This window comes from Symphalangus syndactylus, chromosome 6 (assembly GCF_028878055.3).
Source record: "Symphalangus syndactylus isolate Jambi chromosome 6, NHGRI_mSymSyn1-v2.1_pri, whole genome shotgun sequence".
Classification (NCBI taxonomy): domain Eukaryota; kingdom Metazoa; phylum Chordata; class Mammalia; order Primates; family Hylobatidae; genus Symphalangus; species Symphalangus syndactylus.
This window is the reverse complement of record NC_072428.2, coordinates 132313627-132329862: the sequence shown is the minus strand read 5'-3', so window position 1 is coordinate 132329862 and position 16236 is coordinate 132313627. Positions and strand designations below refer to the sequence as shown.

Below are 16236 nucleotides of genomic sequence, written 5' to 3'. Positions count from 1 at the left end.
AGAAGCAGAAACTACTTCAGGAGTGATAATTTGTTTAAGCAGAAATAGATCCTGATAGGACGTTTCAAATGTGTTGCGTAGATGTCAAATTTAGCTACATCTGGCCAGGAGTTACTTCTCACGGAGATTCACTCAACTGTATGCTTCTGTCGTGTTGTATTAATTCTGAAAATTCCTGCTCCAGCAACCTATTTCTTGGATTTTCCAGAATTCCAAATAGTCCTTGAAGTTAGCCATTAGTTTTGCAGAGTTCAAACTGTTCTTCCTTATTTTGTTTTTATTTTTTGAGATGGAGTCTTGCTCTGTTGCCAGGCTGAAGTACAGTGGCGTGCAACCTCTGCTTCCCAGGTTCAAGTGATTCCCTTGCCTCAGCCTTCTGATTAGCTGGAACTACAGGTGCCCGCCACCACGCCTGGCTATTTTTTTTTTTTTTTTTTTTTTTTTTTTTGTATTTTAGTAGAGATGGGGTTTCACCATGTTGGCCAGGATGGTCTTGATCTCTTGACCTCGTGATCTGCCCACCTTGGCCTCCCAAAGTGCTGGGATTATAGGCGTGAGCCACTGCGCCCGGCCCTGTTCTCTCTTATTATATTCACGGCATCACTGTTGAGGGCATGAACCCTGAAGTGAGACTGCTTAAGTTTTAACCATAGATTGGCCACTTAACAGCCAAGAAACTTTGATATACTCATTTGACTTCTTTTAGCCTCTTTCTCCACATCTCTTAAATGGTGAAATTGGTAGTTTAACACTTACAGTGCTGCTTGTGAAGATTGAATGAGTTGATGCATGTAATCCACTTCCACAGTGCTGGACACACAGTAAATACTTTATAAATTTCAGTTGTGTTATCATTGTCCAAGGATTTTGCATTATCTTGGCATCCAGATTTTGGTGAACTTACTGAGAGAAGTGTTTCGTAGTGGTCAGGACCACAGACTCTGAAGGAAGATTTTTCTGGGTTGGAATGCTGATGTTACCATGTATTTGCTATGTGGTTTTGGTCAAATCCCCTACGGTTTTGTGTGCCTTAGTTTTCACATCTGTAAAGTGGGAATTATAACAGGTATCTTATATGGTTATTGTGAAGATTACTAAATTAATATGGGCAAATACTTAAAATATCCCTGACATACACAGTTTGCTATGTATGTCAGTATTCTATGTACTTACTGACTTACTCAATAAGTACTTAGAATAAGTACAGTAAGCTCAAGATAATTATAAGCTCAAGATAATTATAAGTGATTAGCGTTTTTTAACTTTCCTCTTTTTCTCTATTATAAGTTCAAGTAATAGCAATCTTCTTTTTCTTAGGGAAACAAGCTGTTCCTTTAATAATGAAAAGGTGAAGTACCACCTGTTGGGTACTATGCTTACTGCCTGGGTGATGAGGTTGTTGGGACCCCAAGCCTGGGTGTCACGTCATTTACTTACATAAAAAACCTGCACATGTACCCTTTAATTTGTAATAAGAGTTGAAATTTAAAAAAGAGAAAAGCTAACATGGGTATATAAGACCAGAGCGGTCATAAGACAAAGTATAAAATTGTAAAAGAGTCTACATTATGAAACTTCAAAAGTACAGTAGTTCTTAGAATAAACATATACAGTTGAGATGCCCAACTACTTAATGTTTTTTATCTGGGAATCCAGACACCTGTAACTCTGTCCTGTGACCTTACTCCACCTTCCTTACCTATTATGGGGCACAGTTTCTACCAGGTGGGTTTATTGCTTTCAGTCCCATGACCCTCTAGAAAAGTAGGCAAATGTTAATGTTTAAAATTTATGTTGAGTTATCTTGCATCTGTTACAGAATTTAGATTTAGATTTGTGAGTTTGCAGCGAAATCCCTTTTCTGGCCCCTGTGGCCATGAATGTCAAGACAAGTCCATTGGTATAAATAGCTATGGAAGAAAAGCTGTCATGCTATTTCCAAGTCCAGGTGAAGTGAGCAACCATGAAGACTTTCATCTTCCTTGCTCTCCTGGGAGCTGCTGGTGAGTCTCTTTTAATGAGTGAATCAGCAGATGTCGAACATAAACTTAAGTTTGTGCTTTATACTCTGGAAGACAACAATGAATGTTGAATCTGGTGTCTGTGTTCAAGAAGCTCAAAACAGTGAAATGGCAGTGCAAAATACATACGTTTGTGGATAATTAAATTTCACTTGTTGGAGGAAGATCACAGTGAGCAGAAGTGATCAGGGTAGAACATATAAACACACAGGACTTGCTCTCAACTTCTGGGTAATATTAAGGAAGAAGGAGAGAAAAGGAAAAGACAGCCCAGATTAAGGAGGCGCTTATCCTGATCTTTCCAAGAATTTGGAGTTAATAATTGAAACTAATCGTGTGCTGTTAAAGAGGCTGCAGGTGTCAGAGCCTGCATCTTCTCCACACTAAAGGGCTAGCAATATGAAGCCAAAGGGAAAAGCAATTTTCTTTCTCATGAATAAAAGCTATGGACTGTGTTTTACGATATTTTTGCCGTGGATATCTCTCTGGTGTAAAGTAACATGTCATTTCATCATGAATATAACAGAAACATGATGAGTTTTCCTTTTATACTACTAAATTTTATATGACTAAAACTTAATACTAAATTTTCTCAAGTTAGGCAGGTATAAATTCAATGCATCTGTCTACACACTTGCTAACTTCTTTCCTAAAACTATTAAAAATATCTGAACAATGGGGCTCATAAAATATAATCACAAACTTTTGGAGCTACAAGATATAAAGTGGGCTAGACTTTAAAAGCTGAATAAATTCGTAAGTATTGGAAAGATAATTGGGATAAGGGGAAAGGCTGAAGAGGGTCATCCTATAATGCTCTGTAAAATGATTTTAATAAAAATTCTAGACTGGAATCAAGAAGAGAAATTAGGAGAGCAAAAGTATAAATCTCTAATTTCATTCCAGACCAGAAAATTCTCAGGTGCCTTAGTTTTCTTTGTTTTTTTTATGAGACAGATTCTCGTCCTGTTGTCCAGGCTGGAGTGCAGTGGCGCCATCTCGGCTCACTGCAAGCTCTGCCTCCCGGGTTCATGCCATGCTCCTGCCTCAGCCTCCCGAGTAGCTGGGACTACAGGCACCCGCCACCACGCCCGGCTGATTTTTTGTACTTTTAGTAGAGACGGGGTTTCACCGTGTTAGCCAGGATGCTCTCGATCTCCTGACCTCGTGATCCGCCCGCCTTGGCCTCCCAAAGTGCTGGGATTACAGGCGTGAGCCACCGCGCCCGGCCTCAGGTGCCTTTTTAAAGCTTCCTTTCTGTTACCGTATGGGGCTCTTTTTCCCATACCAACATCCCACCAACAACCACAAACCAACATCAGCATGACTACTGAAAAGCATTACACCTAATTGTATGGCTGCGGAGCAGAGTTCTGTGAAAAATGTTTCCTTGTGTCTTCAGGAAGTCATATTCAGGAGATTTACTGTGTCGAGAGTTTCTGATCTTTGAGTGTGTGTGTGCGTGCGCGCGCACGTGTGCGCGTGTGTGTCTGAATAGTACATATATTAAAAAATGCATTTATCAAAGTTAAAGCATAAATCAAAAAATAGATAGTTATAATGTTATAAGTGGGGTACAATTTAAAGGCCTGGGATAATAAATTCCCCCCACCCCCAAATTACCTTAAAGCCACCATTTCCTGATTATGTGAGACAAGAAAACATTCTGCTATTTTGGTAAATCTGAGAAAACTTCATGGTATTGTAGAAACTTTAAGATAGATCTGTTTAACTGATAGTTCCCAACTTTCCTCTGTCAGCTGCTTTCCCCACTAGTGATGATGATGACAAGATCGTTGGGGGCTACACCTGTCAGAGGAATTCTGTCCCGTATCAGGTGTCCCTGAATGCTGGCTATCACTTCTGTGGCGGCTCCCTCATCAATAACAAATGGGTGGTGTCCGCGGCTCACTGCTACAAGTCGTAAGTCATTGATACTCACTTTCTTATGCACTAAGATTAATTAATCCTCTATCCCTGACAAAACACAATCCAGAGTAAACTGCAGAGTTGTGCTTGAGGGTGAAGCATTCAGACCTCCAAAGACTTTTTATTTTCTCAGGGATTATCTGATGTATAAAGGGGCTTTTGCATGGAGAGGTACTCTTCAGGGTTCCCTGATGTCTTCCCAAATGATGGTATTCAAGATACGGAAGGGAAATAGTGAGTGGTGAACTATCCCTAGAAATAGCTTATGACATGAATCAGTACTTAGTGCTAATTACTGTAGCTCAGCCAGTATAAACTGTATATGGAGGCAATAAAATACAAAGAATTTACAGTGCAACATTAAAAATATGCATTATTCATTCTGCTCCCTTAACATTCTGCCATTTCTCTGACTCCTGCTTCATTCCCTGTGATAACTGGTGATCCCAAATGGCAAGTGCTGATCAATCTCCACCAACTTCCTTTTTATCTCCAACTGTTTATTCAAGTCCTTGAGTTCTCATTCCCATTCCTTACTATTCTAACAAGATGGCGGGCAGTGAGTCTGCACTCGCAGTGACACTTCCCTAAGGAAAACTGTAACCTGTACTGTGTGGCGGTGCAGAATGCTACCTTAAGTGCACAATTACTGTGTGACTGATTGCTTGAAAAGAATGGTGTCTGTGTTTATGCTCATAAATGGGGGGTCAGGAGAAGTGGAAATAGCTCAAGCTAGATACATAGGAACCTCTTATATCTTTTAATCCAGTAGAATCCAAGTGTGTCTGGGAGAATACAACATTAAGGTCTATGAAGGCAATGAACAATTCATAAATGCAGCCAAGATTATTCGCCACCCCAGGTATAACTCAGCCACCATTGATAATGACATCATGCTGATTAAGCTGAGCTCAGCCGCCACCATCAACTCTCAAGTGGCCACCATCTCTCTGCCAAGATCCTGTGCAGCGGCTGGTACTCAGTGCCTCATCTCTGGCTGGGGAAACACCCTGAGCAGTGGCAGTAAGGGTCGCCTGAAACGGAAGTACCAAGTATGACAATTTTAGAGCTGAAAGACATGTGGAAAGTCAGCTAGTCCAAACTCGCTTAAGGCTAAGTTCCCAGAACATAGTTTTTGGTTACATGGAATCTCAGAAATATACTATTAATAATTGAAATGAAGAAGATTCCTTTTCTGGAACCATGCAGAAGACACAATAATGAAGTACTATGAAGATATCAGGGTATTTAACTGAAGTATGATTAGTGATGGACAGAGAACTATAAACTGAGGAGGTAAATAAAACAAAGACTCAGGGATTTGGTCTTGCCGGGAGCATATACCTGCTTGAGAAATAAAGTCACTAGATGTGAGATCTGTGGTCACCGATGCTAGTGTCAGAGAAAGAACAATTCATTGATCAGAAGTATTTGGGAAAGCTTCTAGAAAAAAAAAATTGTTCTCTCAAATGAGAAGTCATTTGCTAATTGAAAGAAAGAGTGAGAGTATAGGGGAAGAGGGGAGATGTATTGAGAAAGAAATTTTTGGAAACCTCATGAGTAATCTTGCATTTTTTACTCTTCCACTCCACAGCCAACTACCCTGATCTCCTGCAGTGTCTGAAGGCTCCCATTCTCTCTAACACTGCTTGCCGCACAGCCTACCCAGGCAAGATTACTACAAACATGATATGTCTGGGATTCCTGGAGGGTGGAAAGGACTCTTGCCAGGTTAGTTTCTTTGTACTGCTTCTCAATTCCAGCTCATTCTTAATCTTCTCCTCCGTAATTCCCCTTTTCAGAAACACAGAGGATTGTAAAACTGCCCCTATAACTGATTGTGAGAGGTGAGGGATAGCCTTGGGACAAATTAAATATTTTATTTTTATTGCATTAATGTCTAGCTTTAAGAGTTAAAAGACGCACAGAAGATGGTGTGCAAATAGTACTTCTAAGTGCCCTTCTGAGGAGGTAAACTGTGGAAAGGAACTCTAGTGGAAGGAGCAGAGCTAGTTAAGCAGCATGAAACCTCCTCTTGGCCCAATTGGCCTACCAAGGAAAGAGAAGGGGCTCAAATAAGGTTTAAGGAAGACTAACTACTGATACAGTAAGTAGATTGAGGGTTGGAGGGTTCCAAGAGGAAGAGAAAGTGCTTCATGGTGGATCAGCAGTGTGGGACAATGGCCCCAGCACAATGGAAAAACACCTTACGGCCCATTCTCCCATCTGGGCATAAATAAGAGCTCTGAATATCCCTTCCTTTTTGCCCAGGGTGACTCTGGTGGCCCTGTGGTCTGCAAAGGAGAACTCCAGGTTATTGTCTCCTGGGGCTATGGTTGTGCTCAGAAGAACAAACCTGGAGTCTACACTAAAGTTTTCAAATACGTGAAATGCATTCAGCAGACCATTGCTGCCAACTGAACACCTTTATCTCTTCATGTTCCATATCCTATTCATCAACTTTACCTTCTTTCTATGCCAAAAAACAGTATCTGAATAAAAATATACTGTCTTGTACCACATCTTTCCAAGAATGCTCCCTGTCGGCATTGATTAACTTTCTCTTGAAACTAGCTGTTAAGAAGGTGGACACAGGGTCAAAGTACTATATTGAGAAAATGTGAAAGGTTATTGATATGGTTTGGCTCGGTGTCCCCACCCAAATCTCATGTCGAATTGTAATTCCCAGTGTTGGAGGTGGGGCCTGGTGGGAGGTGATTGAATCATGGGGGCAGGCTTCCCCCTTGCTGTTCTTGTGATAGAGTTCTCCCAAAACCTGCTTGTTTCAAGTGGGTAGCACCCTCCCAATCCTGCTATCCACGTGAAGATGTGTTTGCTTTCCCTTCTACCATGATTATAAGTTTCCTGAGGCCTCCCAAGAAGCAGAAGCCTGTACAGACTGCAGAACCATGAGTTGTCTAAACTTCTTTTCTTTATAAATTACTCAGTTGCAGGTATGTCTTTATAGCAGTGTGAGAATGGACTAATACAGTTATTTAGTCATTAATTCAACCTAATTAATATAAGTTTACTGATCACCAACTATATGCCAAACTCTATGTGATACACTGAGAATGAAAAGGTGAACAAGTTTAGAGGCCACTGTTACCACCACATTTTGTTTTTTTACAAAATCAAGAACTCTAAAAATATGTCAGATACATTTTGTTTTAAGATTTGGCCACAGTATATATTTTAACTTGCATTTCTGGGGCCAGGTGGCTCATGCCTGTAATCCAAACTCTTTGAGAAGCCAAGTTGGGAGGATCACTTGAGGTCAGCAGTTTGAGATCAGCCTGGGCAACACAGTTAGAGACCAGCCTGGACAACACTGCCTCTACAAAAAATTAAAAAATTAGCTGGGCATGGTGGTGCATGCCTGTAGTTCCAGCTACTTGAAAGGCTAAGGTGAGAAGATTATTGAGCCCAGGAGTTTGAGCCTGCAGTGAGCTTTGATTGTGCCGCTGCACTTCAGCCTGGGAGACACAAGACCCTATCTCTAAAAATAAAAATCAATTAATTGAAAACATGGACTCTTATGGTAGATCACGCATTCATACCTTACAAGATATAATGACACTAAAATGCAGAAAATTGAAATTAATTGCCCAAAATCATTCGAATAATTCACAGTAAAGCTAAGATAAAACCCACGTGGGCATTCCCAGTGGATTGCTGCTGATATAACAGAATGGTCTTTCTTTTCCTTTTCTTCAATCTATCTGAAACTCTGGGAGGCTAGGTAACAGAAACCTCTAGATGTAGAAATATTTAAAATTCACAGGTTTCCTGTGTTTTCCAAGGTTTCACCTACCTGTATATTCCTTTCCTCCAAGATCTTTCTTGTTTTCCAATTAGAAATTTGCTATAGCAGGCCTGGTCTCTGGAGACAATCTGTGCCCTTTTTCACCACAAGTTCCCCCAAATCCCAGCCCAGATGATGTACTAATTTAAACTACAAACAAAAACAAAAAGGTGCAAATTCAGATAAGTTTGCAGAAAATAGATATTGCACCTTGGGGTCATAAATAGCTACAGATATATTATCTGTTCTCTTCAGTCCTGTTTGGAGACTGCATCACAGACTCTGGCTTTAGTTCTTGCACGAGTCGTCCCTCAAATCTTCATTGTTCTGTGCATCATTAAAGGAGGGCTTGGAGCAGAAGACCCTGCACGTGACTCTCATGGTTATCTGGAATGAGACAAAGGAAAAGACACACTGGGATCAGAGAACAGAACGGTACAGGTTCAGGCAGTTGGAAATGGGAGTGTATTTGTTGTTCAGTGATAAGGTGAAGGAAGGGTACTGTCTTAGGCAGCTCAGTCAGCTATAACAAAAATATCACAGACTGGGTGGCTTGCACAACAGACACTTATTTCTTGCAGTGGAGCCTGTGAAGTCCAAGATCAAGACACCAGGTAGTCTGGTGTCTGGTGAGGATAGCTTCCATGTTTCCTAATGGCCATCTTCTAGTTGCATCCACTCATGGCCAAGAGAGCCAGTTCTAGTCCTTTTTCTCTTCTTACAAATTAGTACATTAATCCCATCATGGGGGCACCACCCTCTAGACCTTATCTAAACCTAATTACCTCCCAAAGACTCCACCTCAACACCATCCCATTGAAGGTTAAATTTTTAATATATGAATTTGGGAGGGGGGGCACAAACATGCAGTCCATAATAAATATTTCAGAGGAGGAGAGTACTGAAAGATATATGTGCCCATCAGCAATTTTCTATCCTTTTGTAAGTATGCATGGCAGGTTTGTAGAGAAAAGCTGAGCTCTTAATACTGCCTTATCACTGCCCCTAAAATGCAGCCAAAATTGCTTAGCCTTGCATTCAACATTCTCAAATATTTGATCACAACTAACATTTCCTGTCTTATTTCCTTTGTTCTCATTGAATTGTTTTTATGCCTGTGTATAATCTAAATTAATTTCATATGTAGCTCTCTTTGTGTAAATAGGTAGCCTTAGATCTACCCCAACTAAACATCTTGGGCTTCTGCCTTGAACAAAATGAGATTAAGTTTTCCCTGTTCCCTCTGAAATACTTTTCTGCTCCACTTAATTACCACCGTCAATACCTACCTATTCACCTTCTCACCCCAGATAGAGGGAAGGTTCCAAGACTTGACAGGAAGTGTGAGATACACAAAAGATGAGAGATCAGGGCAGGCCCAGAGAAAAGAAAAGGGCAAACAAATTATTAATCCTTTATGTTATCCAATAGTGTTTGTTTAGTACTTATTCTTGCCATTTTCAGTCTCTTATTTTGTTTAATGCTTTACAATTTGTGAATTTTTATTAAACTGTATATGTCATATGCCATTTTAACCAACAACTTAGCTTTTATAAATTCACCCTAATAAAATAAGTGTTTAAGTTAAAAAAAAAAAAAGGTACAAATGTGAACACATCTCTTAGGAAGTTGCAAGGGACAGAATATCTGACTAATAAAGTCTTTAAACCATTCACAAATGGAAGCTTAGGAGTAGGGAGGGCTTCAAGAATATTTATATAAGAACATTTGTTTTAATAAGATAAATTACTAAATTTATCTCTATAAATAAATGATCTTTTTCTCTATAAATCTTATTTAATTTATTATTTTGCTGTAACACCACTATTTATCTTTCATGGAAAGTGACTTCAGTTTTGAAACCAAATTTTAAAAGGTCTTTAAAAAATAAAATATTTGCTATCCTCATATTATTTAGTCTTACTTTTAAAAGTCAATTTAAAATGTCAATTTGTTGACAGGGCACAAATACAAAAGTCTTAGTCTTAGAGATACTCATTTGTTCTGACTAGCTCAGTCTAACCACTTTCTATTTGTATGCCATCTAAACTATAGGATTTCCAGACCTCTTGAAGAAGTCATAGTTTTCAATAATTTCTTTGTTTCTCCATTCTTTTTTAACAAGTTCCCAACTTCTACAGAATAAATCAACTCATTTTCTCCTTTACTAACTGATCTCATCTTCTCACTGTGAGGCACAAATTCCTTCATCAAAACTTACCTGAGAGTTATATAAGCGCTCCAACACGACCTCAACAGTCTACTGTGATTTTATGTACACAGTCCCCATGCAAAGCCTTCATTACTTAACAGAGTTTATTTTTAAGGACACATCCATGTGCATAATCCAAGTTCATTTTTTAAATGACTTTCCTATTTTTGTGGTCCATTTCTATTTGCAGTGCCAGCTCTGCCTCTGAGACTCTTTATTAGACTTGGAGGGACCCATGAAGTGAAAGGCCACAGGTTTCCTCTAAGGCCAGCTTCTGGCTCAAAGATCTGATAGCAGTAGAGTACCCTGTTTTCCAAACAAAAAATAAGGCCATATGGTCTGAAGAACTGTTGGAAAGTTTGTTTTGTCTTCATTCGTAAGGGGAACTTTCACAGTTCATACAATTTTGTGTTGTGGTAATTTCTCAAACCACTCATGTACTATATCTACAGTTAAAAAAATTATAAGAGAAAAGATTATGCTTCCCTGGGAGTCACTGGATTGTTGTCCTGGCATGTTAGAAGCTTCCCTCATCACCCCACTGCATTTCTCTCTATTGCATGTAGAATGGAAAGGCTGGGCAGATTTCTGAGAAACGCCTCTCCAAGCCTCTAAACTTTCTTTACACATAACTGCCTCTCCCACAGGACCTCTTCCTCCATTTTCTTTTCCAAGGAGCACTCACACAGAATTATAGACACTGCTCCGATGTGACTCTCACCATTGAATTATCATATAACTTTCTTTTGGGGTTTCCTCACTTCAAAATCATATTTTCCGTTTTTGATGATCAACATTTTGAACTCAGAAACTGCAGTTTTAAAATCAGTAACTCCCTCCTTAATCCCCTGAAGTCCTTTTCATTTTCTTCCTGTTTAACTACTAGGATTATTTTGTTTTCTTCACTGCAGCTTAGCATGGTCTCCACATTATTACATTGTTTTACATGTGTTTATCAAAAAAAGGACAAAATCTCTCATTTCATTTGAGAAAAAGGCATAACAAAATATTTTATTCTTTTTTTTAGCTATGTAATTTAACCCCCTTCTTTCAACCCAAATCAGCTACATTTTTGTTCAATCGATAACTTCTTAAGCCACGGGACAGCTAGCTGCCATGTTCTACTGAGTGAGATATGCAAACTGAAGGCTGGATCTAACGGTGAAGACAATAATCTTTTTAAAAAGAGAGAGACATTAGAGACGTAGAAGAAGAAAAGAGGTAAGGTAGGATAAGACTTAGGAAGAAATTTTAAAAAAGAATAAAAATAAATAAATAGATCTTTAGAAAATTATGCTGTGTGGTAATATAATACAAATTCTCTTCTTTAGTTTCCTGTGTAGTGTCCAGAACAATTTTTATTTTTGCTACGGTATTTTAGTTTTGAATCTGATTTGGAGAATGGAATAAAATAGTAGTTAGATGAGTTTTAACACTGGCTTGGGGCGAAAGATGATCCACATCTGGGTAACAAGAATGAGGCAGGATGGGGAAGGCATATTTCTTTGTCAATCATAGCAGTTACCAAATATTAGAAATAAAGTGTCTTCACACCATAGAAAATTCATCTTCCCATAGCTCTGGGTTCCACCGAAGATTTTTCCTCAGACATTGTATTACTCCAGATTCATTCAGGAAATACAAACCACATCAGCAATATAAAGAGGAGAAATTTTAGTATAAAGAACTATTAACTTTCGGCCGGGTGCAGTGGCTCATGCCTGCAATCTCAGCATTTCGGGAGGCTGAGGCAGGAGGATTTCTTGAGGCCAGGAGATTGAGACCAGCCTGGGCAACATAGCAAGGCTTTGTCTCTACAATAATAATAATAATAATAATATAATAATAATTAGCACGGTGTAGTGGTGCATGCTGCAGGTCCAGGTACTCAGGAGGCTGAGGCAGGAGAATCACTACAGGAAAAAGAAGAATTATTTACTTTTTTGGCAAGGGAAAAAATATAAAGAATGGGGCAAAGCAAAAAGATCATTATGTGGTGCCTGACATGTTAATGCGAACAACTCTAAAAGGAGTTGCAGGTTTTTATTGTTGTTTCATATTTATGTTGTTCCTTTTCTGCATTTTTCTTGATAAACAAGTGTTAGGTTTTATGAAACAAAGATAACATTTGTCTTTAATGAAATTTCCAGGATGTCTGGCTTATAAAATGTAGCATTAATCTTTCTCACCTTACAAAAATCCCTTAATCCACCCTAATCTGCAGGAAGAAAGCCAGCTGACAATGAGTGCAACCCAGTCAGGCTGGGAGGCTTCCCAGCACTGACCTGCTCCAGACTCTCATCCCTCCACATCTTTTCTGAGCCTCATGCTAGTCACGAGATGTCCCTAGTGAAACATGAGTAGAATTGGAGGGGGTAATACATTTTCTCTTTAGAGAGAGGGGTATTGAGCTAGGAAGAGCTGAAACCTAAGAAGTCCAGTAATTCTGAATCCCTGACTTCAGAAGGGACCCAGTTCCAGGACATTGCTGGAGCCAAATCACACAATCCTGTGAACCAGGAGCATCCAGAAGGTTTTTCTCCTTTCGAGTACTCAGGAGTTTTGCAGAGGTGAAAAAGGTAGTAGTGATGATAACTCACATTTATTATCTTGTGTGTGTCATATACTATGCTTAAGTGTTTTTAAATAATATTTAATCCTCACGACTATCTTATGAGGTAAGTACTAATCTTCTTTCCATTTCATAGCTTAGAATACTGAGGCTTAAGGTAGTTAAATGTCCTTCTCAGGATAAGGCAGCTGGTAAGTCAGTAGGAATTGAACCCTATCAGGCTAACTCCAAAGCCATGTTAACAAAAAAAAAAAAAAAGAAAGAAAGAAACAAGAAAATATCATAAAGATTTGAGAACTTCACAACAATATTTTGACATAAGATAAATTACTGTCCCTGAAAGCCTGGAAAATATAGGAATCCTAAAGTTACAGTTATTTTATTTTATTTAACCAACATTTAAATAGCATTTACTATTTGTTAGGCAGCGTCCAAAGCCACTTTAAAAACACTGAATCTTTTCATTTTCCTAAAAACAATGGATGTAATGGGCTCTTCATTATACAGGAAAGGAAACTGATAAAGACAGAGATAAGAAACTTGCCCAAGGGCATATGGCTACAAAATGTGTCATAATCAGAGCTCATTATGATCAAGCTTCAGAGGCTACCATGAGAATTACAGGCAGTGTATTATGAACAACTCATACTCTTATCTTTTCCACCGTAGATTCCAACATCTTCTCTCATAGGAGCATTGTCTAATCCTTTTTCTATTTTAGTCCTAAAGGTGGAAAGAATCACACCTCATGCTCACTTTAAACTGCCCCGCCAAACCCTTCTCCGGATGATCTTGATCCCTCCCTCCATCAAGCCAGCATTCCCCAGATTTGAGGATTAAACATGAAATTAGAGCAAACTAATGGACCCAGATAAATTGCTTTCGAGTCCTTCAGGATTGAGAGGACACAACAGGGACCCCGGAACCACTCAGGCAGAATCACCCTCTTGGAATACTTGCTTCACCTATCACCATTAGAAAACGTAGTAGGGTTGGAAATGATTTGACTCCTGTCCTGGTTATTGATTATTGCATAGAAAACCACCTCAAATTTAGCAGGATATAGCAATGTCAATCACTTGTTATTACTATTTCTCGTGGCTTTAGGATTTGACTGGGCTCCTCTAGGCAGTCATTGCTGGGAATCTCCCATGTTTTGCAGGCAGCAGGTGGCTGGGCTTGGAGCCGTCTCAAAGACTTCCTCACTCATAGGTCTGGGGGCTGATACTGGCTGTCAGCTGGAACTTCAGCTTGATTTTTGGCCACAGCACCTGTGCATGGCTTCTCTATGTGCCTCCAGATGGGATGGCTTCAGCTTACTGATAGCAAAGCAGATGTACTCTAAGAATATTTGAGGAAGAGAGCCAGATGGAAATTTATTGACTTTTAGAACCTGTTCTCCAAAATTATGCCAGTTCATATTTATGAGGAACAAAATTAGAATTTGCATTTTGTAGGGAAGAGAGCCAAACAATAAAGGAATACTTTCTAAGCCACCACATCATCTCATATCCAGGAAAAATCTCTTGGAAACTGAATTATGCTTTTTTAAAAGTTTTATTTTAGGTTTTGGGGTACATGTAAAGGTTTGTTACATAGGTAAACACTTATCATGGGGTTTGTTGTACATATTATTATATCACCCAGGTATTAACCTCAGTACCCAATAGTTATCTTTTCTGCTCCTCTCCCTTCTCCCACCTTCCCCCCTCAAGTAGACCTTGGTGTCTGTTGTTTCCTTCTTGTGCTCATAAGTTCTTATCATTCAGCTCTCACTTACATGTGAGATCATGCGGTATTTGGTTTTCCTTTCCTGTGTTAGTTTGCTAATTTGATGATAGCCTCTAGCTCCATTCATGTTCATACAAAATACATGATCTCATTCTTTTCTATGGATGCATAATATTTCATGGGGTATATGTATCAGATTTATTTTATCCAGTGTGTCATTGATGTGCATTGAGGTTGATTCCATGTCTGCTATTGTGAGCAGTGCTGAATGAACATATGCATGCATGTCTCTTTATGGTAGAATGCTTTATATTCCTCTGGGTATATATCTAGTTATGAGATTGCTGGGTCGAATGGTAGTTCTGCTTTTAGCTCTTTGAGGGATTGTTGTGCTGCTTTCAACAATGGTTGAACTAATTTGCACTCCCACCAACAGTGTATAAGCGTTCCCTTTTCTCTGCAACCTCGCCAGCCTCTGTTACTTTTTGACTTTTTAGTAATAGCCATTCTGAGTGGCGTGAGATGATATCTCCTTGTGGTTTTGATTTGCATTTATCTTATGATCAGTGATATTGAGCTTTTTTTCATTTGCTTGTTGGCCACATGTATGTCTTCTTTTGAGAAGTGTTTGTTCATGTCCTTTGCCCACTTTTTAATAGGGTCATTTGTTTTCCTTTTGTAAGTTTGCTTAAGTTCCTTATAGATGCTGGATATTAGACCATTGTCAGTTTGTAAAAATTTTCTCCCGTTCTGAAGATTGGCTGTTTACTCCGTTGATAGTTTCTTTTGCTGTGCAGAAACTCTTAAGTTTAATTAGATCCCACTTGTCAACTTTTGCTTTTGTTGTGATTGCTTTTGGTGTCTTTGTCATTAACATGGTTTGACTATGTCCCCACCCAAATCTCATCTGGAATTCCCATGTGTTGTGGGAGGGACCCAGTGGGAGGTAACTGAATCATGGCGGCAAGTCTTTCTCATACTATTTCTGTGATAATGAATAAGTCTCACAAGATCTGATGGCTTTAAAAAGAGGAGTTCCCCTGCACAAGCTCTCTCTCTTTGCCTGCTGCCATCATGTAAGATGTGACTTGCTCTTCCTTGCCTTCTGCCATGATTGTAAGGCTTCCCCAACCACATGGAACTGTGAGTCCAGTTAAATCTCTCTCTTTTGTAAATTGCCAAGTCTTGGGTATGTCTTTATCAGCAGCATGCAAACTAATACAGTCGTGAAATCTTTGCCCATTCCTAGGTACAGAATGGTATTGCCTAGGTTGTCTTCCAGGGTTTTTGTAATTTTGAGTTTTACATTTTAATCTTTAATCCATATTGAGTTGATTTGTGTAAATGGTGTAAAGAAGGGGTCCAGTTTCAATGTCCATTGGCTAGCCAGTTATCCCAGCACCATTTATTGAATAGAGAGGCTCTGTCCCATTGCTTGTTTTTGCCAGCTTTGTCAAAGATCAGATGTCATAGATGTGCAGCCTTATTTCTAGGCTGTCAATTCTGTTCCATTGGTCTATGTGCCTGTTTTTGTACCAGTACCATGCTGTTTTAGTCACTGTAGCTCTTGTAGTATAGTTTGAAGTCAGGTTACTTGCTTCCTTCAGCTTTGTTCTTTTTGCTTAGCATTGCCTTAGCTATTTGGGCTTATTTTTTTGGTTCCATATAAATTTTAAAATATTTTTTCTAGTTCTGTGAAGCATGTCATTGGTAGTTTGATAGGAATAGCATTGAATCTATAAATTGTTTTGGGAAATATAGCCATTTTAATGATATTGGTTCTTCCTATCTGTGAGCATGGGATGTTTCTCCATTTGTTTGTGTCTTGTCTGATTTCTTTGAGCAGGGTTTTGTAATTCAGAGTGTGGAGATCTTTCACCCCTCTGATTAGCTGTATTCCTAGGTTTTGGGTTTTTTTTTTGTTTGTGCATGGCAATTGTGAATGGGACTGCCTTTCTAATTGGCT

General features: G+C 39.1%; 1 protein-coding gene across 1 annotated transcript; it reads left to right on the top strand.

Moving 5' to 3' along the window:
* The first annotated feature begins 1963 nt into the window (after positions 1-1963).
* On the top strand, positions 1964-6371 carry LOC129485111 (trypsin-like). Its single transcript, XM_055284304.1, has 5 exons — positions 1964-2003; positions 3782-3944; positions 4720-4973; positions 5545-5681; positions 6222-6371. The coding sequence occupies exons 1-5, from the start codon at positions 1964-1966 to the stop codon at positions 6369-6371; spliced, it is 744 nt and encodes a 247-aa protein (XP_055140279.1).
* The last annotated feature ends 9865 nt before the right edge of the window (positions 6372-16236 follow it).